Source organism: Acartia tonsa, chromosome 12, assembly GCF_053477335.1.
Source record: "Acartia tonsa isolate MP-2025a chromosome 12, ASM5347733v1, whole genome shotgun sequence".
Classification (NCBI taxonomy): Eukaryota; Metazoa; Arthropoda; class Copepoda; order Calanoida; family Acartiidae; genus Acartia; species Acartia tonsa.
Window position 1 is genome coordinate 13,294,096 of NC_137271.1, and position 26,401 is coordinate 13,320,496.

Sequence of the window (26,401 nt, forward strand, 5' to 3'; positions counted from 1 at the left end):
GTTTGCTTGGAAAACTGGGAGAAAATGTTCTAAAAAGAAGATTTATGCTGAAAATTAAGCTTTACATGATGATTAACTGTGGAGTCTAAATGGACAACTTGTAAAGGATACATAGAAATATAAATAAGATAGAAAGACAGAGGGTGAGAAAGAGAGAAAAAGTGAAAGAGAGAGGGAGAAAGAGAGAGAGACAGAGAGAGAGAGAGAGAGAGAGAGAGAGAGAGAGAGAGAGATACATTTAGGACACTTAACTTAATGAACCAACTAGTCAAAGTTCCCAAATTTGTTATGCCAACGTTAACGAAACTTTATTTTAGCACTTTGGGGACAAGTGTAATAAACAACCTTATGTCCCCTACTTCACTGATGTTGAAAAGTTGATACTCTACTAAAAACGAAATCCTAATGTTCTACACATAATCCATCAAAGAAAAATTCCCAAATTCTTAAACTTAAGCGGTGCTTACCCCTCCCCCCCCCCCCTACTCTGTGTTCTTTTCAATCATGCCTTAGCTGCAAGTTTTTTCAAATTACTTAAACCTACCTATCTTTGTAAAGTATACTATATACCATCTTTTTTTTCGCAAAAAATTATGTTTTGGGGTTGGATTATTTTTTCACTGAACAAAATAATGTATTATACCAAAAATAGCTTCCAGTCTGTTTAAAAAATCCATTATACTCTTCTAAGAAAAAAGATTCAGTGACCCAGAGTCATTATCAGGTGATAAGCTTCTCTATACCTCGCAATCTGTAAGTACGGAACTGAGTATGCTATAGAAGTCTACTACATTTCATTAATCATAACCTAAACTTCGATAGAGAGCCTTTTGAGTTCTGATTATTTTGGTTTTAGATGCGTAAAAAAAATAATTACATTTTGGGGAAAGTTCTTTGTTTAAAAAATAGCATAAATCCAGCATCATAACAGATATAAATAGTATATATCTAGGGGAAATTTAGGGCTGGATAAGGCATACAAAATTTACAAATAGCTTAAAACCACCCCCTAGGCGGTAATCTATGAATATAAAAATACTTAACTGAAGGAAAGTCACAAAAACCTTACTATTTTAAATGAAAAGTATTTTAAAGTATCCACTTCTATGGTTTGAAATTGTACTTGTTTTTTTAAAGACTTGAAATCCATTTTCTTAAAAGTATTTAACAATTAAGAAAGTTCATTCTATGAATTTAAAAATCATTAAACATTTTATGTACTTTTAGTAAGACTTTATATTTTCCTTGTACATCTAAGTGTTATCTTTATAAATTTTGAAATCTAAAATTGTTTTGAATTCATTAGTCTAATTTAGTTAAATTGTGTTCCATAATTTTTGTTAAGGAGATTAGATAAGTATTCTTGAAAACAAGGATGTCGACATCCAAAGTTAGAAGTTCTATAATAAGGAAAAATATAAACGTATATCAGCGAATTATAGCATTATTTTTTTTAATAATGACTTCTTTGCTTATTTTTTTGAACACTTCTATCACGCTCTTTATCTATCTCTCTATCCCATTCTCACTTTCTCTCTTTCATTATTCTTTCTTTCTCTCTCCCCTCTTTCTATCTAATTCTCTCTCCCTCTCTTTCTCTTTCTCTCTCTCTCTCTCTCTCTCTCTCTCTCTCTCTCTCTCTCTCTCTATCTCTCTCTCTCTCTCTCTCTCTCTCTCTCTCTCTCTCTCTCCTCACTTTAAAGTTATGTTAGTGCTTAATTATATTAGAGTACATATTCTTGAATTTAATTATGATAACTTTTAACCCAAAACCTTTAGACACATATCAAAATCTGGACATTTAGAGGTTTAACAAAATTATTTTACAATTATTAAACATTTTTAAAACATGGATAACTTAAGTTTTAAAAATGCTAAATGGTTAGAAGACTAGAAACATTTAAGGGGAAATAAGTTGGAATTGTATAGCCAAATGTCAAATTAAAACGACTTTATCAGCTCAGGAACAATTAACGATAGTTAATACAAACAAAACTACACCATATGTGACCTGGAAGAAAAGTTCGGACACTGCTGGTTAGTGAAATCAAATCAAGATTTGATAAAATCCCCAAGAGTTTTAAATTCTACAAATGAGAGACCATTTTAAAAAACAATGGTAGTCTTTTTAATTTACAAGCCATTGTATCTTCCCTTCCTGGATTTGCTAAGGGGTGTGAGCTTTGAAGGGTGAAATGGGTAATCTCTCAAAACTTTTCTCAAGGAGGTTTTTTCATCCACTTTCTTATGGGCATAATTTCTTCAAAATGTTGTTATAATGTTATTGCTGCGCTAATCATGGACATAATTGTCCTTGTCTTCTCAAATATTTGCCGCTATTCCGAATTTTGTTTGAAATACTTTGAAGTGAGTTAAAATTAAAAATATTGACATGTTGTTAGAATATTTATTCTGGATAATTTGAAATTCAAAGTTGAACAAATTCGTGTTTTGTTAATTTATTAAGACCTATTCAAGTTTTATTCAAATATTGAAGTAAAAGAATAGAGGGGATTGGGGTTAAATAAATGTTTGTTTACGTAGTCGGAACTCTGTGACGACGTTTAATTGGGTCTTTGAATATCAGTGGATAGCGTCGGAAATATTGACACAGCAAAGTCGCTGCAATAAGCTAGAAAGCAATTTGCTAGCAGACGATAAATGTCCCCACCTCTTGGTCCAGGTAATTGTTTTACATCTATACTTATACATTTACTATTTAAATACCTTTTTTTACAAAAAAAAGGATGGCAACATCCATGAGCCTAAAATTATAAAAGTCGACTGCTTAAAAACTGAAGAACATATCAGCCTTAGTCAATTTTGATTTAAGACAGCAGAATAGTCGACATAAACTATAAAATTCGTGTCGAAAGTGCGACAATATTAATATCTAACAAATATCAAATATAAGTAGAGTGTCCACGCTAGAAAATGTATTTTATATATATTGTTTGTGTAAAATTTCCACTAAATCAACCAATTTTACACAATATTGGTCTTTCTTCCTTCACGCAAAAAAAAACTTTAAAAAAAAGTTTTTGCAAAACTCATATTAAAGTAGGCAAAATAGTTTTTAGAGTGAGTGTCTAGTAATATCTTGTAAACGGCTAAACTAATTGTTTAGTCTCTTTCTTTTTTTGGATTTTTTACTTAAGTTTCGGGAGGGAGGGGGGAGATTCTAATCGACATAAAATCCCAGTAAAAAGACACACATACAAATATAAATGTTATTACACATACAAACCACTCTTAAGGCAAAACTTTTAGAGGGTTAACCAGTAAATCTATATATATAGATGCATCTCCAGACAACTACCTGGATCCCCCTTTTTCGGACCTTTTCGTCTGATAGCAAATTGCGTTCTGCTCTTTTGTAGCGACTGGCTCTTGTTAATATTCTCGACTCTATTGGTTGCTTATAAAGACCTAATTGAAAGTCGGCGCAGGGTCCTTCGATTGGGGACATACAATTATTTAACCCCTTTCCCCTCTATTGTTTACTCGTGTGTTTGACTGAAGTACACAAAAATAAAAATGTAACAATATAGATAGGTGAATTAACTTAAACTTAGTTTGAAATTTTTATTTAAGTTGAAGATGGGAGCACCGTTGAATATCATTATTTGTGCACTACGCCGGATTTGAACACAAAACTAAACCAACAAAAACACATACATTCATATCAACAGTAGGACCACGCATTTGGTAAATGGGCACTCTGCCCTACTCCCCCCTCTCCCCACAAAAAAAAAACACTTCAACTAATTATTGTGTTAAAATTTTCTTTTGTCATCTCCCTTCTAGCTAAATCCTGTACCTAACTAATTTAAAATCCAGGTATCTAAAATTATAAGACAATTACCGATAAATTGATGTACAGCCCCAATGCTGATACACAATATTTGTCCTTCTGTAGATTACAATTAGTAGTTGTAACGTTTAAACACTGATCTTAATGAACCAACCAATCAAAATGTAATAGAAGTCCCCAAATTTGTTAAGCCAACGAATACAATTCCGTTATTTCAAATCTTTAATAAACATACTAACTTTTTTTAAAAATGTAACAATACGCACAATAAGGTCTTACTGTCTAAACCATTCTCTCAATTATATAATGTGTTTTGTAAGGTGGGGGGGGGGGGGGGGGGAGGGGGTTAGTGATGCACTAAAAGAAAGTATGCGATTTTGTTATATTAAGAAAAGGATAAATTATTGAAATATCAATCTATCTTTTAAGCTGCATTGAATAATTTCACTGAGCAAAGCTTCTCTAAATGTCGATTTTTTGTAAGTTTGGGCTATCCGTTTTTAAAAAGCAACAACAGTTACAATTTGGCCGTAAATTCACAAAAACATATATTACAAAATATGAATTAAAAAAACTAAAATTTTTAGATTAAAACCAGTTGCTTGAGCCCCGAGGATCCCAAGGCCCGATCTAACAAAACTGGTTTTAATATGATTATTTTATTTCAATTTTCGTAGAAAAAACTAGCTAGGTATCATACGAAACGATACATGATAATTCAGTATGGCTATGAACTGGTTTTGATCCAGCAGATAATAATCTGTTTCGAAGGCATACTGAAAAATAATTACTTAGTTTTCATAAGATATCAATAACAAGGATAACAACATTCATAATAACAAAGCTCTGGCACGAGATTTACTTACCCAATATATCCTTGAGGATAGGAACCGCCAAAATTACCGAAAGGATATCCAGGAAGGCCCTGAAAATAAAGATATTTAGCAATTATCTACCTCTCTAACTATGTCTTAACCTCTTTTCGAGGAAGCTTTGTGTTTATCAAGTTCGAAATTAAATTCCTTATCATTAAACCAAAATCAAAGCGCAAATGTCGTCTTTTAGGGCTTTCCTTTCATAATGTGGCGCGGCATAGAGTGTTTGTTTATTTTTGGATGCGCACGTTCTTTACTTTTGAATGAGATATGAGAGTGTGAAGATTTCGGAGAACAAAATTGGGCCTATCATTGGTCTCATTGAGTGTGAACGACCCTAGTATATCAGGGATTTGAAACCATAAGAGCTTCAGGTAGAATTTGTTAATTTGATTAAGAAGTATGGTGTATAGGACGATTATATGTAGTTTTAAAAAGGCTTTAGCCAGCTAAGCATGAAACTTAATTATGATTAATATATGTTTTAGTAATTTTTATGTGCCTTATTGTTGCATTTGACAATGATTTATTAAACCAAATAATTTTCCTTTAAAGCCAAAGTTTCCAAAGATTCTTTAACCATAAGAAAAGAAAAAGATTTTTTTTAGTGCTCAAAGTTTTAAGATAACGAATAATATTTTATTCTGTTTATTAATTGATCTTGTAATTTCAGGTCTTTGAAATAATTTCATCAATAAATCTATATTCAAACCTGCTGTTGAAACTTGATGGTTCCTGGTATTGGGGGTTTGTATGTTCGCCAACTGATCTCGTGAACTTCCCGCTAATTCGGAAGTCAAGCTCAACCAAAGTGTCATGGTTGAGACAATTTCAAAGTATCTGATGAATAGGCGTTAGCATTCATCAAGAGATCAATAGCATCCAGTGAATTATTGATGCAATAAACTGTGACAATTTTTCTGTGAAATAAGTACCTAGTGAATCAATATGCCACTAACCAAAAAGCAGAAAATTGAGCGAGCTATCGCTATTGGCAGTGAAAGGCTAGAAGTTTTTGATGAACAGTTAAAAGTGTTTTATGACAATCTAAAAGCCTGCCAAAGTTTTAGTTCATGTGAAAATGTGACTGTAAAATCAATTCGTGACATTTTTAGTGAGGTCAAGGACCAATCTGACCTAATAAAAAGTCTAAAACCTGCCGTGGAGACTAGTGAGCTGCGCGAGTTCAAGCGTGATTTAGATGAAGCTAGTGAGCAAAAAACTGTTGCAGATAAAGTTTATGCGTCGTTGGAGCAGTGTACAAAAATTCTGTACTGGCTTGACAATGATTCAGATGACGCGAGGTCAAGCACTGTCGCCAGGAACCTCGACGTCATTGAGAAGGTGAAGATGGACATGGGAGTGCTTAAAATTTCCGTGGAGTTGCGCCAAGAAGTACGTGATATGTACCGAAGGCTTAGAGAGATGGAACGTCGTTCATCTAATCTGGATGAGAGTGGGACACCTGCCATGCTCTCCAGAAGTATGTCTGCTGTGGATATTCGGAGTTCCAACCCGCAGTATGGGCGCTGGGACAACAGTTTGTTGCCGTCGTTCGACGGTACTGACACGGATTACCCAAACTTTAAACAGGTCTTTAAGGATCTATGCTCTGGTTATGGATTTGCTGACCAGAGGTTAAGTCTGATGTTGTGTATGGAGAAGGTGATAACCAACCCGGAACTACGCAAGCAAGTGTCAGCGATTAGAGATCACAATGAACAATGGGCGTTTCTTGACCAGATGTTTTTATCAAACACTCGCCGGTTCATGAGGATTTTAACTAAGTTGAACAAGATGAAACCTGTGGATAAACCTGTGGACGTGGTTAGCGCAATTGCTACCTTCAAGAGCATGATGCAGGAGGTAGAAGCCATCGTTGGTTCTGCTGCAAAGGATTACAACCACCTAACTCTTATTCATATTTTTAAAGACAAGTGCCCTGAGAATTTGAGAGACAAAATTATGATGGAGCTTGGTAGCATGAACCAACCAAACATCCCGAAGATTGTAGAACTGCTGGAGAGGACCAGGGGTGCCATGTTGGCCGGTGATATGTCCTATGACAGTGGCGCCGGCAAGAGAAATCGTGACAGAGCTGCCACCGCGCAAGTATCTGGCCGCAACGACAATAAGAATGGAAAGGCTGGAAAAGACAAGGCTTCCAAGTGGAACAGTGCATGTCCTGTGGAGAGCTGCAAGGAGAAACACCCGATTTTCCGTTGCCTCACGTTTAAGAAAATGGATGTGGTTGACAGAAAGAAAGTTGTCCAGCAGAAGAAGTTATGTGAACTCTGCCTATGTGACGGCCATACTGCTGACAAGTGTAATAAGTCTGATAAACTTGGTGTTTGTGGTACCAATAATTGCGACAGATACCATTCCAGGTTACTCCATGAGGCTAGTGCTGGTGTGAATACAGTCTACAAGTCAAGTTCTGCACCCAGCCCCTGTACCTTCTTACTACAGTTAGTTCCTGTTGTAGCACCTGGCGGCGGCACCTGCCACGCCACGGTAATGTTTGACTCCGGGGCAAATTTGCCACTTGTGTCTGAGAAGTTATCCAACAAGTTGAAGCTGAAATCTACCGGCAGATATACAACTATTTCTGTAGCTGATGGTAGTGAGTCTTCCTGCCGCAACGTTGTGTTTTATTTGAAGGATAGGGACGGCAATCTGAGGGAGTTTGAGGCAGCTGTCATGCCTACCCTCGGCGGGGCCAACGAGATGCGCTCGGTCCACCCCGAAACTGCCGCCGAGATATTTAAAATGCCGCCAGAAAGGTTTACATATATTAGTGGAGGCTTAGATATCATCATTGGAAATACACATCCTGACGTGTTTCCTTCAACCTACCAGAAAGTGGGCCAGTCTATGTTGTGGCGAACCATTTTTGGTAGTGGTTTTATCTGTACGAGTGCTGATGGTGGAGCTGGAGATCAAAAGTCAGCTTATAAGGCTGTCAGTGTCAGTGGAGGCACTTTGCCAGACTTTCTGACGTCTGAATCGTTTGGCATACAGCCGCAGGCACTTTGTCCAGGATGTACTGCTTGTCAAGAGTGCAAGGCTATGGCCGACGGCACTACCTGGGACCAGCGTGAGAGGCAGAGGATAATTGAGGCAGGTTTAACACTAGACTTGCAGTCCAACAAGTGGACAGGTCAATATGCTTATATTGAAGATCCTCACACTTTACCCTACAATGAAAGTTTAGCCCGCAAAATTGCTGAAAAGGATCGTGCCAGGATGGTCAAGGAAGGTACCTATGGAATGTATGTGGAGGTATTCAACGACGCCATAAGAAGAGGCGTTTTTCAAAAAGCCACGCCTGAAGAATTGCAGTATGAAGGACCTAAGTCTTGTTCATCAATAGTGGTTGCTTTCAAGGAGGATTCAAGTTCCACACCCATGCGATTGTGTGCAAATAGTTCTCTGACGTTCAAGGGTACCAGTTTTAATAACATAATGCTGGGAGGCCCGCCGCCAATGCAGAAGATTTTTTATCATTTGATGCTTTTCCGCGGTTACAAGGTTGGTATAACCGCGGATATCTCCAAGTTTTATAACTCCATCCTGGCCACAGAGTTCGACAGCCAGATGAAGAGAGTTTTATTTTCCCCGACGCCAGATGGTCCACTTGAAATTTACCTGACCAAAGTTGTAAATTTCGGCGAGTTAGCTGCGGGAAATTTGGCAGTTACAGCCCTGAAGTTGACGTCCCGCCTGTTCGGCGGAAAGAGTGAAGCAGAGGTCAAGGAGATGTATGGAGAGGGACAAATAAACGGTAGTGAAATTGTTGCCAAACCTGAATTATGGAAGGAGCCACAAATACCTACCTACCCTGATGAGGAATTCAAGTTACCTCAGATTCCAGTTGCAGTCAAGCTTGAGAAGCACAGCTTCATAGATGACGTTATTTCGGGAGCAGGATCGAAGCCAGAAGCCAAGGAGATGATGAAAGAGGCCGACAGGATTATCGGCAAAGGTAGTTTTTCCTTCAAACAAGTCATTTATTCTGGAGATGATTGCCAGCATACCAAGGTTCTCGGGCTGATATGGAAGCCAGCCACCGATGTGTTGTCCATCGCCACAAGAGTCAACCAAGATGGTAAAGTCAAGGGAAGGAAGGTGAAAGAGGATGCTGATTTGTACAACCTCCAGGACGCCTTGGACGAGAATCTGACAAAGAAGATGGTCCACAGGTTCGCCGCCCAAACCTTCGACCCGATCGGGCTTTGCAGCCCTATTCTGTTGAGAATTAAACTTGTCCTGCGGAAAACATGTTTGCTGAATTTGGGCTGGCAAGATTTCATTCCAAAAAGTCTACGGGATGAACTTGTTCAGTCGCTGGAGGACAGAGCTGAGGTCGCTAAATTGGAGTTTGACCGTTGTGTGGTCCCGGATGAACCAACTGGCCTTCCATCCTTGATGATGTTTTCGGATGGGTCATCAGAGGCTTATGCATCTAATGCATATTTGAGGTGGCCAACTAGACAAGGATTTGAAACGTTTCTGCTAGCCACTAAGTCAAGAGTTGCGCCGGTCAAGTGTGAGTCAATTCCACGCCTTGAGTTGATGGGATGCCAAATGTCCACAAGGTTGGCAAAGTCCGTCAGAGATGCCCTGCCCTTTGATATTATCAGAGTGATGTATTTTACTGATTCATCGTGTGTTTTATCACAAATAGTTTCCAACAGTGCTATGTTGAACACATTTAATTCTCATCGTATTGGAGAAATTCAATCTGCGACCAACAAGGATGACTGGAGGTGGGTCCCGGGGACGCAAAACGTTGCAGATTTGGGCACCAGAAGCACCTGCAAAGTATCAGATTTGGGACCAGGTTCCAGGTACAGATTGGGCCCAGAATGGTTGCGCCAGGATGAAAGTGCGTGGCCGGTGAAAACTGCCGAAGAAGTCAAGCAGGTTTTACCCCCAGAGGAGTTGAATACCAAAATGGTTAAGTTATGTTCAATGAAAGTTGCCGGAGAAACCGCTGAAGATGTCTTTAGGTTTAAGCACAGGAGATCATTTGGACAGGCCAAACGTATTATGGCAGCTGTCCTGCAAGTTGCGAACACCTGGTTGAAGAAGCTAAAGAGCAGACAAGAAGGTAAGACTACAGCCGCTGGTAGTCATGTAGCAGCCGCAGATTCTGTGTACAAGCCGTCTTTGTACAATTTTATGGCGGCGGCGGAACTTTTCATTGTGTCACGAAGCCAAGAAGATGAGTGGATAAATGACGCTAAAGGCAATTATGCGTCATTAAATCCATTAGTGCATGAAGTATCATTGACCTGGCCTGTCGTTGGTCCCGGTGGAAATTATGTGACCAGGGAGATGAGGATTCTTAAAATGGTTGGTCGAGGACAGCCAGTCATTGACGCCATTACTGGCGGCCGTAAAATGATATTTGAAGACATGCCAGGTTTAATAATTTTGGAGCCTGGTAATTGGTTAGCTGCTATTTTTATGAGAGAAGCGCATGTTGAGCTTCACTCTGGTGTCCGTGGAACTTTAGCTGAGAGCCGCCGTTGGTGCTGGATTGTGAAGGCAAGGAGGTTGGCCATCATGGAAGTGAAGAAGTGTTGGCCCTGCAGTGTTGAGAGGGCTAAGGAATGTCGTGCTACCATGAAGGAGGTGTTACCTGACAAGTTGGTCCCGAGCAGGCCTTTTGAAGCTGTGCAAGTCGACCTGATGAGTCCGCTGGTTACGAGGAGAGCTGCCGCCAAAACGAGGAGTCAGACAGCAACGAAGAAGGTGTGGGTGTTCGTGGTGGTCTGCAGGTTCTCAGGGGCGTTGTGGTTAGATGCCTTGGAAAAGTATGATACCAGCAGTATCCTGTTGTCCCTGCGCAAGTTGGAAGCTGTTCATTGTCTGCCGAAGATCATAGTAAGCGACATGGGCACACAATTATCCGGTGCTCGCAAGGTTTTAGAGCAGAAGTTGGGCAGCCAGGTAGAGTTTTCTTGGTCTCAGATCCCGGCCCGAGCCCACCATTATATTGGGCAGGCTGAGAAAATGGTGGGATTAACCAAGAGATTGCTGTCCAAGAAGTTGGTGAATAGTTCTGTTAATTTCAACGAGCTCCTGGTGCTGTTGGCGGAGGTCAGCAAAATTATGAATAGCAGACCACTGACGATTGAAGCTGCGAACGACGTGGAGAATTGGCGGCTGATTACCCCTGGCCAGCTGCTGGGAAATGTTGACCGCCAGCCGTTGTGCAATGTGGCGATGAAACCGGAGGACCAAATTTCCTCCAGGTTGAAGTTGTCGGAAGATTTATCTGCCCAGTTTTGGACTGCCTACCGCCAGGAGATCCTACCGAAGATATTACGGATGACCAAGTGGAAGGATGAGATGGCAGAGCCACTAGCTGACGGAGATATAGTTCTGGTTACGAGTACCAATCCCCTGATGAGATGTTTGAGGATGGGCCGAGTGACGAGAATTGAGGATGGGAGAAAGACTGCAAGAGTCTTGTTCAGACTGACAGATAAATCTCCCCTAGAAGAACATGCTGTATCAGTCAGGCAGTTGTTAAAAATTATGATTAATAATTGATTCTTATTTTATGGAAATTGAGATTTTTTTTTAGTAAAAAGCCACATTTTTCATATGCCTATTTTTATGCCTAAAATAAGAATCAAATGAAATGCGATTAAATATTCTTCTAATTCATATGCTCAAATTTAATTTTATTGAGTTTAATTTCTTTTCAAAAGTACAATACATTTTAAAACTTACCTGAGAAGTTCAACAAAAAGGAATAAATGTGTCGAGGTTGCGTGATTCGATATTTATTCTATGAAAAAAATCAAGTATTTTTATCAGATTTTTTTAAAATTATATATGAATTTCAATCAAGTAAAACATTTTTATTCAGATCAAGGAATGATTGAAAATTCATATTTAAAGTTTTTTTTACAAAGAAAAATTGGTATTTTTTTCATAATTTCAATGAAAATTCTAACGAAGATATTATTATTTTGCTATTCTTTAAGTATTAAAAAGTTTTATTGTTGATTAAGATATTACAGTTCTTATTCATTAGGTTTGAAAAACTTTCTGCCCAAGGATTTTGAAAAATTTTTTCTTACTACTCTTTTTGATGCTTAACAAATTTAGTTTTAAGTACCTATAAATCTTAATTTTCTTGTCTAAGATTTATTTCGTTTTATTTTTACATTATTTGTTTACATTTACATTTCAACCTGATTTCGTAGGTACTTATTGATTTATTAATAATGATTTATTGCCTATTGATTATGAAATGATTATTATTTAGTATAGTTGTTATATTTACAACATCATGATTAATAGGATTATCTATTTTAGGATTGTGTATGTGATCTTGTGATTGTCATGTGCATGGAATGTTGTATGGTACAAACCAATCCCCATCCTTCTATCCTAAAATGTGAGGTATTATGAGTCCTAGTGAGGAGTATAATATTGTGTATGCATTTCACGGGGTTTCATTTAGTTAGGAGCAAAATTGTCACGTTTTCGGGATGTGGCCATTCTCATGTGATTATGGTGAGTTGAGTTTAGTGAGAAATGTTGCTAGTGCTCAGCGCGAAAAAAAAAACCTTGAATCTCGTTAAGGAAGTTAATTTGACTTTCAAACGGGGGGTGTGTCTTAACCTCTTTTCGAGGAAGCTTTGTGTTTATCAAGTTCGAAATTAAATTCCTTATCATTAAACCAAAATCAAAGCGCAAATGTCGTCTTTTAGGGCTTTCCTTTCATAATGTGGCGCGGCATAGAGTGTTTGTTTATTTTTGGATGCGCACGTTCTTTACTTTTGAATGAGATATGAGAGTGTGAAGATTTCGGAGAACAAAATTGGGCCTATCATTGGTCTCATTGAGTGTGAACGACCCTAGTATATCAGGGATTTGAAACCATAAGAGCTTCAGGTAGAATTTGTTAATTTGATTAAGAAGTATGGTGTATAGGACGATTATATGTAGTTTTAAAAAGGCTTTAGCCAGCTAAGCATGAAACTTAATTATGATTAATATATGTTTTAGTAATTTTTATGTGCCTTATTGTTGCATTTAACAATGATTTATTAAACCAAATAATTTTCCTTTAAAGCCAAAGTTTCCAAAGATTCTTTAACCATAAGAAAAGAAAAAGATTTTTTTTAGTGCTCAAAGTTTTAAGATAACGAATAATATTTTATTCTGTTTATTAATTGATCTTGTAATTTCAGGTCTTTGAAATAATTTCATCAATAAATCTATATTCAAACCTGCTGTTGAAACTTGATGGTTCCTGGTATTGGGGGTTTGTATGTTCGCCAACTGATCTCGTGAACTTCCCGCTAATTCGGAAGTCAAGCTCAACCAAAGTGTCATGGTTGAGACAAACTATCTATCTAGCTTAATCCACGACCTTGGCTCAACCCGAATACGCTCATCATCGAGAAGGTAATATGTTCGAATTTCGGCTCAACACTGCGTCATACAAAATACGTAAAAATGGTTCCTACTACTGCTATGTCAGTTGCGCGACATTAATAGTTAGAGAAGAGGAAAAGTCTTGCCCCAAAAAGGTGCTACTCATTACCATGCACAGTTGGGATTTCCAAACAAAGAGCCTGAAATAAAAGAGTTGGTTGTCTGTTGGGTGTTACTTAACCTAATACCCCTGGTGTTTGGACAGAAAAGGAGATAATAGTCCCCTTAGTTATCCTTAGTTATTGGACCTGGCGTTAGAGTGTCATGGACTGCATGTATGTTGTAATTGATCTATCTATCTATAGTTTTCCTCCTTGTTTATATAAATCTACATATTGTAAAGATTACTTAATGAAACCTTTATATGTGAACGAAATACATATAATGATAATAATTAGTTAATATAGTGAATATATATATCTGTTTTTATATACCTATCATGTGCATTAACTATGAATTAGCCACTTAGATTATGTGAATAACATCCCAATTGATTCTTTGACACATTGTTCAACCCACTCCAGTATGTGAGAAAATCCAATAAGTTTTGGAATAATTTTACAGCAAAGTAAACTGAATAATTTTGTAAGTCAATAGTATTGTTAGGTCACCAAGCCTTGTGTTACTTAAACTGATATCAATACTCAAATAATCAAGACAATTGTATGTATAAAAGATTATTTACAATTCTTCTTTATTTTAAATTCGTGTTTTAAATTAGGTAGCAGGTCAAATGAAGTAATACTGGAAATTTCATGAATGTTTGTCTATTAGTAAATTCTTTTTACTTGCTATTCAAGATGTTATGCAATAAGTATTAATCTTTTTTTATATATTACATTAATTAGTTTTTTGTATTAAAAGCATGGGTTCCTGATTTTTTAGGAAATTGGAAGAGATTACTCCTTCCTTGCTATTTTCGAGTAAAAAACAGGCAAATTCTTATTGGAATGGGAAAAAAACAAAGTTTTGCACTTTGCTGATAAACTTTCTTGGTGAGTTATCTATAAACATTGATGTACTTAATTTAAAAAAAATATAAATGATTTTTATTATGAATCAGTATAAAAATCCTTTAAAGTATATGTATTGGTCTGTTTGTTGTGTGTGTGTATGTGTGTGCTTGTGTGTGCGTGTGTTGGTTTGTGTAGATTACTTTGCCTCCCTGTGGGACAATACATTCAACTCTTTCATTTTCACTCTCTCACTCCCTCCCTATCCTTCTCCCCCATTCATAGTTGGGCAGATTTATCAACCTTCTTTTCTTAAAATTATTATTTTTCTTTCCTTTTTAACGTTTCCAGCTCAATAACAATTGTTTTAATGCCTTCACTTAAAGCTCCTGTCAAGAACTAATACTTCCCACACCCCCATGTCTTTAAAATGAAGTTAATAAATTGAAAATAAGACTTTTTTCAAATGCATGATGTTTATCTAACATAACCTGATCTAAAGTAATAAACAAACTAAGTAACTTATAACATTATTATTATGTAGAGGGAGTTTCAATGCCCAAAAAAGTAACTTGAGTGAAAGTACCGTGTTTTTTTTGGTTGTTTGAAATTATTATAAGAGGAGAAAATAAATTTGTATCTTCCCCATTGTTTCACTCCCTCTTTTTATTAAAGATAAAACAAGTAGGATTAAACCACTTCGTTGACATCATGCTGAAATTTTAATTAAACAATTCTATTTTATATTTATTTATCTATCCAACCCCTGTATATCTATATACCTAGCTATCTAAATAAAGAGTTCAGTATCCAAGTATTTTGTAGGATTTTTAATCACAATTCTATTGGCAGATGTTTCGAATCTACATACAGCGCCCTAAATATTGTGATGTTTAGAATGCATCTTATGCCATTTTGTAAGGTACAATTTATTACGGGGGTTTAAAAAAGGACACCTGCCATACCTGAGCAAGATTTTGGTAATAAATAATAAGCTTGAGTTAGAAATCGTATTTCTTATGGTTGTGTCTAATCCCTAAACATAATACTGTAATCATAACAACAATATCAACAGTAGCTGTTTACCTGTAGGTATGAAGACTGTGGAGTGGCTATAGGTTGAGGAATATAATATCCAGGGATAGGTTGACCGGCAGAGAATGAGCTCCAGCCAGGGAACTGGGCTCCAGGAATAAGCTGAGGGATGGCCAACTGAAAAGTAAGTAAATTTACAAAAAAAAAATGATAAAACAATAAAAAGTTAAAAAGTGTGTGCAAGTAACAAACAGACGAACACAATCTCAACATAGAATTTTTATTTTCAAATACGAGACTAAACATTATTTATTGATTGTAATTTAACCGAATTTAAAACCTGGACAAAACCCAGAGTAAAATTACCTGCAACACTTGACCCCCGGTAGGAATATTGTTGGGGTCACCGGACTCCTTGCCCCAGGAGCACTTGACCATGTGGCCGGACACTTCAGTATTGTGGACACCAACTATGGCATGTGCAGCACTTTCTTTTGTTGAGAACCTGGAAAAATATTAAGTAGACGATTTTTCAATTTTATTTGATGGATTTTTTGTTAGTTTGGTGTCTTTAGTGTTACTGCTTTAGGCAATATATAACTCTAGTTACATTATCTTTACTAAGCTTTTAAATACATAAGTTAAAATGATACGATTATTGTCATTTAAAATAAAGAATGTGTCATGTTCAATGTTTAATGTTCAATTTATTTGTAAATAAGTCTATTAAACTATTGTTTTATTATAGTGAATTTATCACTTTTCACTTTAGATTGTATGTTATAGCTATAAGACTACTAGAGTTGGCTCGATATAATTATCTCCCTATTGGCTAGTTTTCTATATGCATATCTATTTCTCAATAAATCTATTTTCCTCACCCGGCATTACTATCTAAAAGAAAGTAAATATTTAATAATTTAAATGATTTTAAAAAGATTTTTTAAATTATATTTTTTTCTTTACATTACCATCACTAAAGGGTTAATGATGCTGATTACAATTTTAGTTTAATATTTGACCACACAAAATGTCGCCACAATCGAATTCTTTTAAAACAGAGTTTTCTTAAATTTATTATATTATAAATTTAAATTTTCTCTTTTATGATTAGAAATTAAATACATCAATATAAGGTAAATAGCTACATGAAATAAAAAAAAGGAATTTATTTTTAATAAAGTAAAATAATGAGTCTTTTCGTTCTGGGCAATGAGATTTTATTATGGATTATTGGAGCACTATGAGTTTTAGTCATATATTCCTTGGAAAACTTGAGCTCGTTTATAGACATTTATTTCCTATATAGATCTGACATGGATCTTGAAGCAAGTAAGCAGGCCGTTTTGTACATGTTAAAAATTGGAAGATTTCATTAAATAAAAGTTATCGCAAATATACTTAGTAAATAAAACAATTAAAAGTTGAAGAATATTGTTTTTAAACCATTTTTTATTAATTACATTACATGTATTATTTTGTAATGCTGTTCAAATAACCCCTATTGATATCATTATAGAAAATATCTATTGTTTTATTCTTCTAAAAGCATTCTTTTTTTTTCTTTTATTCTTACAAGACATTATGTTTTGCAAACATTACTAACATTGTTAAATAAAGATCCCTGAATTAATGTTTTCTTTTTATTTGTGAATAAACAAAACTAGATGCTTGGAGCATTATATATAATATACATGTACATACAAAGCATGCTTCAGTACATTAATTAGTCTCTAGGATAATTATCCCTTACAGTAAAATCCTAGCTTCTAGAGAACCTTACCATAAAAAATATAATGATTTCAAAATTCTAAATGTTAAGGTTAATGATAGGCTTAGACAACTAAACATGCAAAAGATGTACAATGAAATATTAAGTTTAGCAATATATGACGTAAAGATAAATATTTAATTTTTAAAATAATGTTAAAAAAGTGCCAATGCACTTTTAGGACACATGTAATTTTATGTAAATTTAAATCTCACAAAATTTAAATTTGAATAAATAGAATGGGAAACCTTGATGGGTGTCTGTCAAGTCAATGAAAAGGTCAACAGTTCTAAACCTTATATGAATTTAAGGTAACCTAGCATGAATAAATGGTATTTTAGATAATAAATTTTTCCAGTTTGGCTTACAAAATCATATATTATCCCTGGAAAAGTACCAGTATCACATTACAGACAATTTTTCACAAATATTAAAATAAAAATTATAAGATCAAACAAGTTTTGTTAGTCCTGCAGAGCCAAAATAACTATTTTATTATATATAAAATATATTTGATAGTATCTTTTTTTAATAATATTGCAAATAAATTATACTGTTGTAATTGTCTTTTCTTGTTTTTCCTTCATGTTTTTAAATGTTCCAGTTAAGCCAAACACAATATTTTGCTGCATTATTAAGGAAATGACAAATTGGAACACTTTTTTGCACTTTTTTCTTTTTGTGTATAAAATGATTAATTTTCTTGGGTGAAAATGTTTAGCTGTGCAATAAAGAAATGAATTTGACTTGATTCAGAAGTTGATTGTGTAAGTTTTTCAGTGGATAGGAAAGCAGCTGCATTTTTGTAGGAAATTTCTAATAGGCTTCTTAAGAGGAAAAAAATCTTGGTCATTTGATTTGTGTAAGAATGCATATTTCAGAAAAGTAAATCTATTTGGAAAGTATTTTTCTTTTGATGAATTGATTTTCTTTATATTGGTTCATTTTGTATTTTTGGAATATAATTAATTATATTACTTTTTAAAACACTTTTTTCTTTTTATTTTGTTATACAGTGAGTTAATGAAAATTTTAGCAGTACAGCAGTTAGCAGGATCTGAAACTACAGAAAGACATACACTTACACAACACAGACAGACATCCTACTACTTTCAAATATAAAGATAAGCCATTATAATTGTAGGTTTTCAAAAAGGCGATGTAAATCAAAGAGGCAATAGGGGGCAGTTCTAGGAATCCAAATATAGCCAAATTCTGCAATATTTGACAGGGTTGTAAAGTATTTTTTCCTCAGGGCCATTGTCCTTGAAGTGATTACTTGTGTATGCTGGAAGGATTAAATGATGTGGAATGATTACTAGAGTTGGGATATATATATTTGTAAAGCTAGAAACACAACCAAGCTTTATGTGTGTATTTTTTTTCTGTGTGTATGTGTGTGTTTGTATGTCTGTGCATGTAGATTTTATTACATAAGATTGTTAAAATAATTTTTCTATTAAGAAAACTTTTACAGAATTAAAAGATATTATTTTTGTTTTTTAAGATAATGTAAATAAAAAAAGAATTATCTAATCAATTCAAATTAATATTAATATTTCACATTATTCAAAAGATTTTTCAGAAAAATGAAAATACACATTCATAGGTTATTTCCCTTCTGTCCTATACAATATCTAAGGTTGTCCTGAGAATGGTGTGTACACCTCCCTCCAACCCCTCTCCCATGACAAACAAAGTAATTGATCCTCCCTCCCAGGGATCTACATGGATAAGATAATTGCCGATTAATGGATGTACAACCTTTAAAATGATAAACAAAATTACCCCTTCTGTATATTACAATTAGTGGTTGTAAAATTTGTACAATCTTCTTAATGAGCCAACAACTTGTTGATATTCAATAAAAGTGCTCAAAGAAGTTAAGCAAAAGAAATAAGAAAATGTTAATATAAAACTTTGGGAACTAGTATATTAAACAGCCAATGTCCCCTCCCTCCCTGCACCCTCCACTTATAATAACCTTTTCCTATGAGTATGCTTAATATGTATGTTTATGCAGGGAACAGAGATTTATATTCGGATAAATAATAGTTGGACAGAACATATAATTTTTTTTTGAAGATATTTGGAGAGACAATTATATAATTGCAAATGAAATATTGTTTGGTAGTTTCCTTCTAGTATCTAGTGTATATATTTTATACCACGCATGAAACGCCCCGCAGGGTAAGACATAAGGAATAGAAAATAAACTGCTTCCCTTTTTTCAGTTTATTAAAAAAATGATGGTGCAAATATTTAGTAGGTACTTAAAAAAGCAGCATACGTTTTTCGTATTAGTAAGGCAAAATTGTGTCAAAAAAAAATTGTATAGACAAATTATTACTCATCCTTCATTTCTTTCTGTATAGGAAAAATATAAATTGTCATTGGGTTTTAGGTAAAATATTAGTTTGATCATCATGTTTTTAGTTTTATTATTTACTAGTCCAACTACTTTATACTTTTACTTTTTTTGATTAGAGTAAATAATTGCTGATTCAATATAAAAATGATTCCAAAGTAAAGTCATTCAAACTAATTAAAGCTTCCATTAACAACAATTTGTTAAAATTAGTTAAGTAAACATATCTAAATCTATTAGAAATTTATCTTTACTTTATCAATTTAAATTTAACCAATATTTCTTTCTTTTCTTAAAATAAATATACATTTGTGAGGAAACCCATTTAAATTGTATAAAATACAATAAATCCCGCACAATTTTGTTCCAATTTAAACTAATGCCGTATCGATAAATTTTCTTGTACATCCCCACCTCCCTTGTTACTTTCTTTCCCTTCGTTTTTTTCTATTTTTTTACTGAAGAAAAGCTTACTATCACTGTCTTTGTATGTCTGTACATCTGTACATTAGGCCGACTCAAGATGCAAAATTTTTTGGCGCGCTATTTTAACCCATTCTATTCATAAATATAAGACTATTGATACCTTTAAAAGTGTTCTCAGACTATTTTTTCAGCAATATGTCAAATTCGAATTTCATAAAAAAGGGGAAGGTTCCCCCCTGGGGGTGAAATTTTTTTTTCTTTCAAACCATGGCTTTATACACCTTCCTGAATTCGTCTTGAAGAGTACATTAAGAATCAAAAAACGTTTTTAAAAAATATTGATCCCAGAAAAAGTTATCCTCAAATAACCGTCAAAATCACCTGATTTTGCTAAAATGGCCAAAATTGTTAGTTTTTTGAGAATAGCTCTTGCTATGATCAAAATATTTTAAAATCGTTTTTTGATCCTTAATGTACTCTTCAAGACGAATTCAGGAAGGTGTATAAAGCCATGGTTTGAAAGAAAAAAAAATTTCACCCCCAGGGGGGAACCTTCCCCTTTTTTATGAAAATCGAATTTGACATATTGCTGAAAAAAAGCTACTAGAACACTTTTTTTGGTATCATTGGTCTTGATATCATAAAAGGAATGGGTTGAAATAGCGCGCCCATTGAATTTCAAAAAAAGTGGTAATTCTGAGTCGGTCTACTGTACATGACACAATGGAGATACTTTCTTTTTATGTAAAGATACCCATTTCAACAACAGTATGTACGAATATGCTTTAAATGATATAGAAATCAGACAATCAGAATTTTTCGTGGATATTATTAAAGATAGAAGGCTGATTTTTGTGTACATATTCTGCTTACCAATAATCATGTACTCTTTAAATTTTCTTTGTCTGTCGGTCAATCTGTTGAGGAATTAAACTTCTGTGAGGAAAATTGTTTTTCCTAGATGTTATTAAAGATAGATAACTATAATTTTCTGTTAAGATTTTATTGACTAATATTCAATAATTCAATTTGACCGCCAGTTTGTCATTTTAGCTGTCCTATTAGTAATCTATTTGTAAGGTTCGACTTTTTAAAAATTTTGTAAACTCTTTTAAAACAAAGTTTCAAGATGCTGCCATCCTTGTAAGAGTAAGAAAAAGTTTTATTTAAGATATTTTTTTTCTTTGAATTTGACCATAAGATATTTTATTTCTCTTTTCAAAAATGAAATCTAACTTATGTCTTTAATAGTAAAGCTTTTCATTAAGTCCAAATATTCATCTGCATGTAATCTGTTTTTCAATTTTTATGGCTTTATTTTTTATGCAGATTCCCATAACAATGAGCATCAAACCTATGATTCACTGTATGTGTGTGTGCCCGTTCATAACGCTATACGTGATAAGAATTCTTATTTATCGCATCATATTGCAGACAGCTTTCCGCCGTTATTAAAATAAAAAACTAAAAGATTAAAGCCAGTTTGGTTAGCCACGAGGAGTCAAAGGCCCGGGCTAATCTAACTGGTATTAATATTATGTTTTCTTTCCATTTTAATTGTCCGTAATATGATGCTATACATGATTTTTAAGTTTAGTTGAGAACTGGTTCTAATAAAGCAGTTTTATGTTCTATGTTTTAATGGTGTTGAATTTGTAAAAAATTAGATACTGTTTTTAATCTACTTTTCCATAAATATTTGAGATTTTTTTCCTTTGGTTCTTTACTTTTTCTGCCCCTCCCCCCTTTCCCTTCTTTCAATCCTGATTTCTTTATTGTTAAATTTTATATCATATCATAACAAAAACGTACTTTTATTCTTATACAATTTTGTATAAGAAAATGTCGCATCGCCTCTCCTTCCTGCTTCTTTACTTTATAGATTTTTCCTTTTCATTCGGCAGGAGAATTGTTTTTAACAAGGACAATTATGTCTCATATTGGCTCATCAAAAATATTCAACACATAAATATTAACTAGTTGAATATAAGAACTACATTAAAGTCTATGAATTTAAAAAAATGAAGCTACCCTAGACTACACAGCAGTAAGGTTTTCTTCAATTTATTTGAGTGTTCTATTTAAGGAAGCCTTATAATTGTTCTAATTAGTTTTTTTTTCTCCAAAATATAAAACCTCCCTTAAAGGTAAAGTTGTATCCGTTGATAGTTTTTAACAATAAGTTATGATCATTTAAATCTAATTTAGGTACTAAAAAGACCGATTAATTTACATTATGAATTACTCTATCTGAATCAAAAATGTTCCACTATTCCTTTAGTTTTTGAATTACAACACCCTATCTCTGCTCAAATTTTGTTTTTCTTTTAAACATTAAATAAAGTTGTTTGTGTTATTTAAAGTTTTAGGTAATAAAATAAATTTAAATGTGTAATACTATCATCTTAGTTGAAAATGCTAAGTTCTAATGTAGATAGTTTTTGTTTTATAAACAAGGATAAAAATTTGCCAAGAAGTTTAACTGAAAAATAAACTAGTTATTTATTGTACAGTATTGTATACAGCATTCAGCATATGGCAAAATTTAAACTATAATGCCTTTAAACTAGGAAATTCCTTTACTTATCAATGAAGTATTTTGATTATATAGTTGGTTGGAAAACAACGATTTTCCAAATTTATTTTTTTTGAACTATAGCATAAACCATACTATTTTGAATTCTTTTTACGTTTTTACCCAGTCCCCATTTTTCTTTCCTTTTTACTTACCACTTCCTTACTTCAAGTGTTCGTTCGATTAGACAAAAAAAAATATAAAAAAAACGACCAGATAAGAACTTATTTGCGAATATGAAAAGGGTATGAAAAAGATATTAATAGTAAGTGGATTAATTGTATCGTTTTCCAAAGGGTTTTGAAGGGTTGAAAAAACTGCAAGCTAGGTGATATTAAACAATAATTTTCTTGAGCTAAAAACGTACAAAAGAATGAAAGTTAGTATTTTTCGAAACATCAACCCATTAATTAGTAAAATAAAATTATTTAAGTTATATTGTTGTGCTTCTAAATAAACATAATTTATTAATTATCTTTTTCAATAACTTTTATTGTTCACTCTTTTTTACAGTGTATCTGTTGTTTTGTGGGATTTGCCGCCGTTTTTACGTTAAAGCTTGGTAGGCTATTGAATGAAATGAAAAGATTAACTTTATTGCCGGAATTTCTGACTTACAACAATTTCATTTAAACAAAATACTAATGCTTAAAACATATATTTTCCGTTTAGGTTCATTTTATTGTTATTTCGTTTTTTCTTAAAAAAAGGAAAACTTGAAAATGAGGAAAAATTTATGTACTTTAAATAAATTTCAAATTTCATATCCTCTTATATAAATATAGATTAGTATCTGTTTTTGTCTAAAGCTAAAGATCTCAAAAAGCATTGAACCGATTGGGTCCTCTAATGCAGGTAAGCTACACGTAGGTACTGTAGTGGTTTAAGACTATCCTATATTCAAGTATAAGATGTTTTTAGGTTATTTTTCTAGCCCCTAGATGCTAGGGGCGTAGTCACTAGTAACCTCGTAATTTGAAGCATTAAGGGTAATATGTTGGAATTAACGTATGCTTGACTTAAACATAAGATTTGATTTAAATATGAAGAATTAAATACATTGCTTATTTCTACTCCTGTCGTAATTTGGTTGCCAAACATGCCAAAATGAAATATTTTTGTACAGAATTGGGACCCACTTATCCTCATATAAAAGTAACAGGATGTCTGTGGGTCTAAAAAACTATGCTTACCTTACAAAAGCATATCCTTTATCCTTGAATATCCTAATTTCTTGAATACTGCCATACTGAGAGAAGGTTTTCTGTAACAGTTCTTCAGTAAGTCCTAAAATAATAATAAATTAGCTGATTTTTGTACAATATTTGAAAAAGGAACGCCTAAGTTTTTTCTTGCGGGGGATAACATGTGTGGAGTTTAGATGTTTGAAGGGGGAAATATAATGTAAAAATCTAAATTTTGAGGGGTACATGAAGAGGTTTAAAAATTTTAGGTGGGTAAACACGCCTTTACTGTCACCTTGGATGATTTTCCATATATAAAAGCTATTAATTATTACAATTCATAGAGTTTTTCATAATAAGAATTTTTTTTTAGATATTAATTAGCAAATGTAAGGACATTGTCCTATTACTAAACAATGATAGCTAGATTAATAGAAGGATGACAACATCCATAAAAGCGAAGCACTGAAATGATAGGACAAACGGACATTGACACTTATATAGTGTCAGAACTGAATAATCAGAATATAAAAGTATAAGTCAAAGCAAAATTGTAAGTAGATTTGTTTAAAATCTCCTTGATACAGGATAATGTTTATGGACATACTTACATTTTTAGGACTTAATTATAGATTTGCTTCGTTTATAATATTTTAATTTGTTGTCCCATGAATCTATATACCAAAAATAAGACCAAACGGATAATTAGATTTTCGTTGTTAAAAAAGTAGAAAAATCAACATGTTTAAAATGGACGTACGGACATTTTAGTAATGATTATAGAGGAGGAAAGAGAAACTGTCCCAATTTTGTATATCTTTTGCGGAACAAGTTCCAATTACGTCATATTTTTCTTTCCCGAAAAAGAGAAGGGGGAAAGAAAAAAAGGGAAGGGGGGAAGAAAAAAGAGATGGGAGAAAAGGGGGTTTTCCCCATCTCTTTTGAAGAGATTTTCTTCCCCCCCTCCCTTTTTCGGGAAAGAAACATATGACGTAATTGGAACTTGTTCCGCAAAAGATATACAAAATTGGGACAGTTTCTCTTTCCTCAGTGCCACAGGCGGAGGTTAATTATAGAGCAGCGTCGCTTTTAATATCTGGTACGAGAAGATATAAGAAAATATGATAATTAGATATTTGGTGCAGTAGACATTTACATCTGGGGGGCAGTCAGGGAGAAGTATTCTAATATATTCCGGCAATGGATAAAGAATACGTTGATATATTGGCAAGTGGAATTGAGGTTGCAAAAATGGACCTCATTTATTAATCAACTCCTTCATTTGAAAAGAGGGGAGGAGATCGTGTAAACTGGGTGGATAGGGGGAATCTTTATTTTAGCCATCTGCGAGTAACACATTATTAGAGTAAATGAAAATCTAAGGCAACATCCAAGTAATGATATATAGATACTATGTTGGTTATGACCAATTTCTATATTACCATATAGTCGACATAAACAAGTAAAATTGCATGTATAACCTTTTTCTCAGTTCTTACAATCCAATCTTTAAAAAGCAATAATTTCTATAAAACAATTACTGTGTACAATGTACATACGTATAGTATACCATATTCAAATAAAATGTATGAAATTACATGAAGTCCATGTCTATATGTTTGTTTGTTTCTGAATACGTATGTAGAGTATGTATAATGTACAAATTGTACATTGGGCTATATGGCTTTTGGTAACTTTAATGCATAATTTCTTTCAACCATATCAAAATATCATATTCATATCACTAATTCATAAAAAAAACAATTAATATTAAAATTTAGTTCAAATTCCATATTGTGTAAAAGAAAATATTCCAGTATAAAACACAATCTAAAATTGCACCAGTTGCATGTAGTAAAGGGGTGTCAACTACCCCCCTTAAAATCTAAATTAGAAAGGCCAGCCCTCCCTTTTTTCACCCCTTTATAACTATTTTATTGAATGTTTTTTTTAGATGCAACTCTATATTTATCAAATTTTCTAGTAAATTTATCATGCCAAATGTATTTTTAACTTAACAAGAAATACGATGCATTATAAATCAAGTAACGAAGACAAATATTATCAAAAAGATAAAAGTGACCCAAAGACGAATTTTTGCGCCTAGTATTTAGCTAGTAAATTTTAGAGGAAAAAGAGAGGTAGATCAAATGAATGGTTAAGCTTCTTTTATAAATTGATAGGTAACAAATAAGAAATAAAAAAATATCGATTTCATTTATAATATGTATGTCAGTCGTTTGGCCGCTAGCAGACTTTAAAATTATTGTTTTCTTTCTTAAAAATAATCGATTCCAGGAACATTTTACATTTTTGAAAACTTATCCCTTGTCTTGGTGTATTTCTAGATATTCTCGTATTGACCTGGGGGCTAAAGACCTTAATTCAACAAATGGGTTAAATTCTACCCCCTCTATATTCATTGTACCATCTCTTTCTTTTCCTTTACAATTTTCCTACTAGTTTCAAACCAAACTACTAACTAAAATATTAAATGTAATTTTTCAAGACCTGATTTTCCCCCCAAAACATTACGTTTAAATCCTTATTTTCTGCCATGCAATTCTCAAAATGAGCCAGCTCAAAATAAGTAGTTTTCAAATATTATCCATACAGCTTAATAAGATATGATTAACTGTAATAAGAATTATATAACAAAGTAGCTTAATGTCTGTCCGTCCGTCCCTTAAGATATCGTTTACCACTGAACCGATAGGATTCTACTCTTCAGGGTATATACCTATTGGTCCTGCGGTGGTTTTAAGCTATTTTCTAGTAAGTATTAAAGATTACCAAGTCCCTACAAGAGAAAAAAAAGCAATTTGCTAGCAGACAAAAGGGTCTACAAGATTTTGGCCAAGTAGGTGTCTGGATACTCATCTATACATTATATCATCTAAATTTTCCTAAGTTTAGATATTAGTTGTAATTGAG

General features: G+C 33.6%; 1 protein-coding gene across 3 annotated transcripts in view; it reads right to left on the reverse strand.

Moving 5' to 3' along the window:
* LOC145334527 (cytotoxic granule associated RNA binding protein TIA1-like) overlaps positions 1-26,401 on the reverse strand; it is a 212,589-nt gene that overhangs the window by 28,011 nt on the left and 158,177 nt on the right. For all 3 annotated transcript variants that reach the window (XM_080179987.1, XM_080179985.1, XM_080179986.1), the window contains 4 exons: positions 23,477-23,570; positions 15,510-15,648; positions 15,195-15,320; positions 4,681-4,739 (listed from right to left, as the gene is read on the reverse strand). In XM_080179987.1, the coding sequence (XP_080036113.1) occupies positions 4,681-4,739; positions 15,195-15,320; positions 15,510-15,648; positions 23,477-23,570 (418 nt within the window). The remainder of the gene's footprint in view (positions 1-4,680; positions 4,740-15,194; positions 15,321-15,509; positions 15,649-23,476; positions 23,571-26,401) is intronic.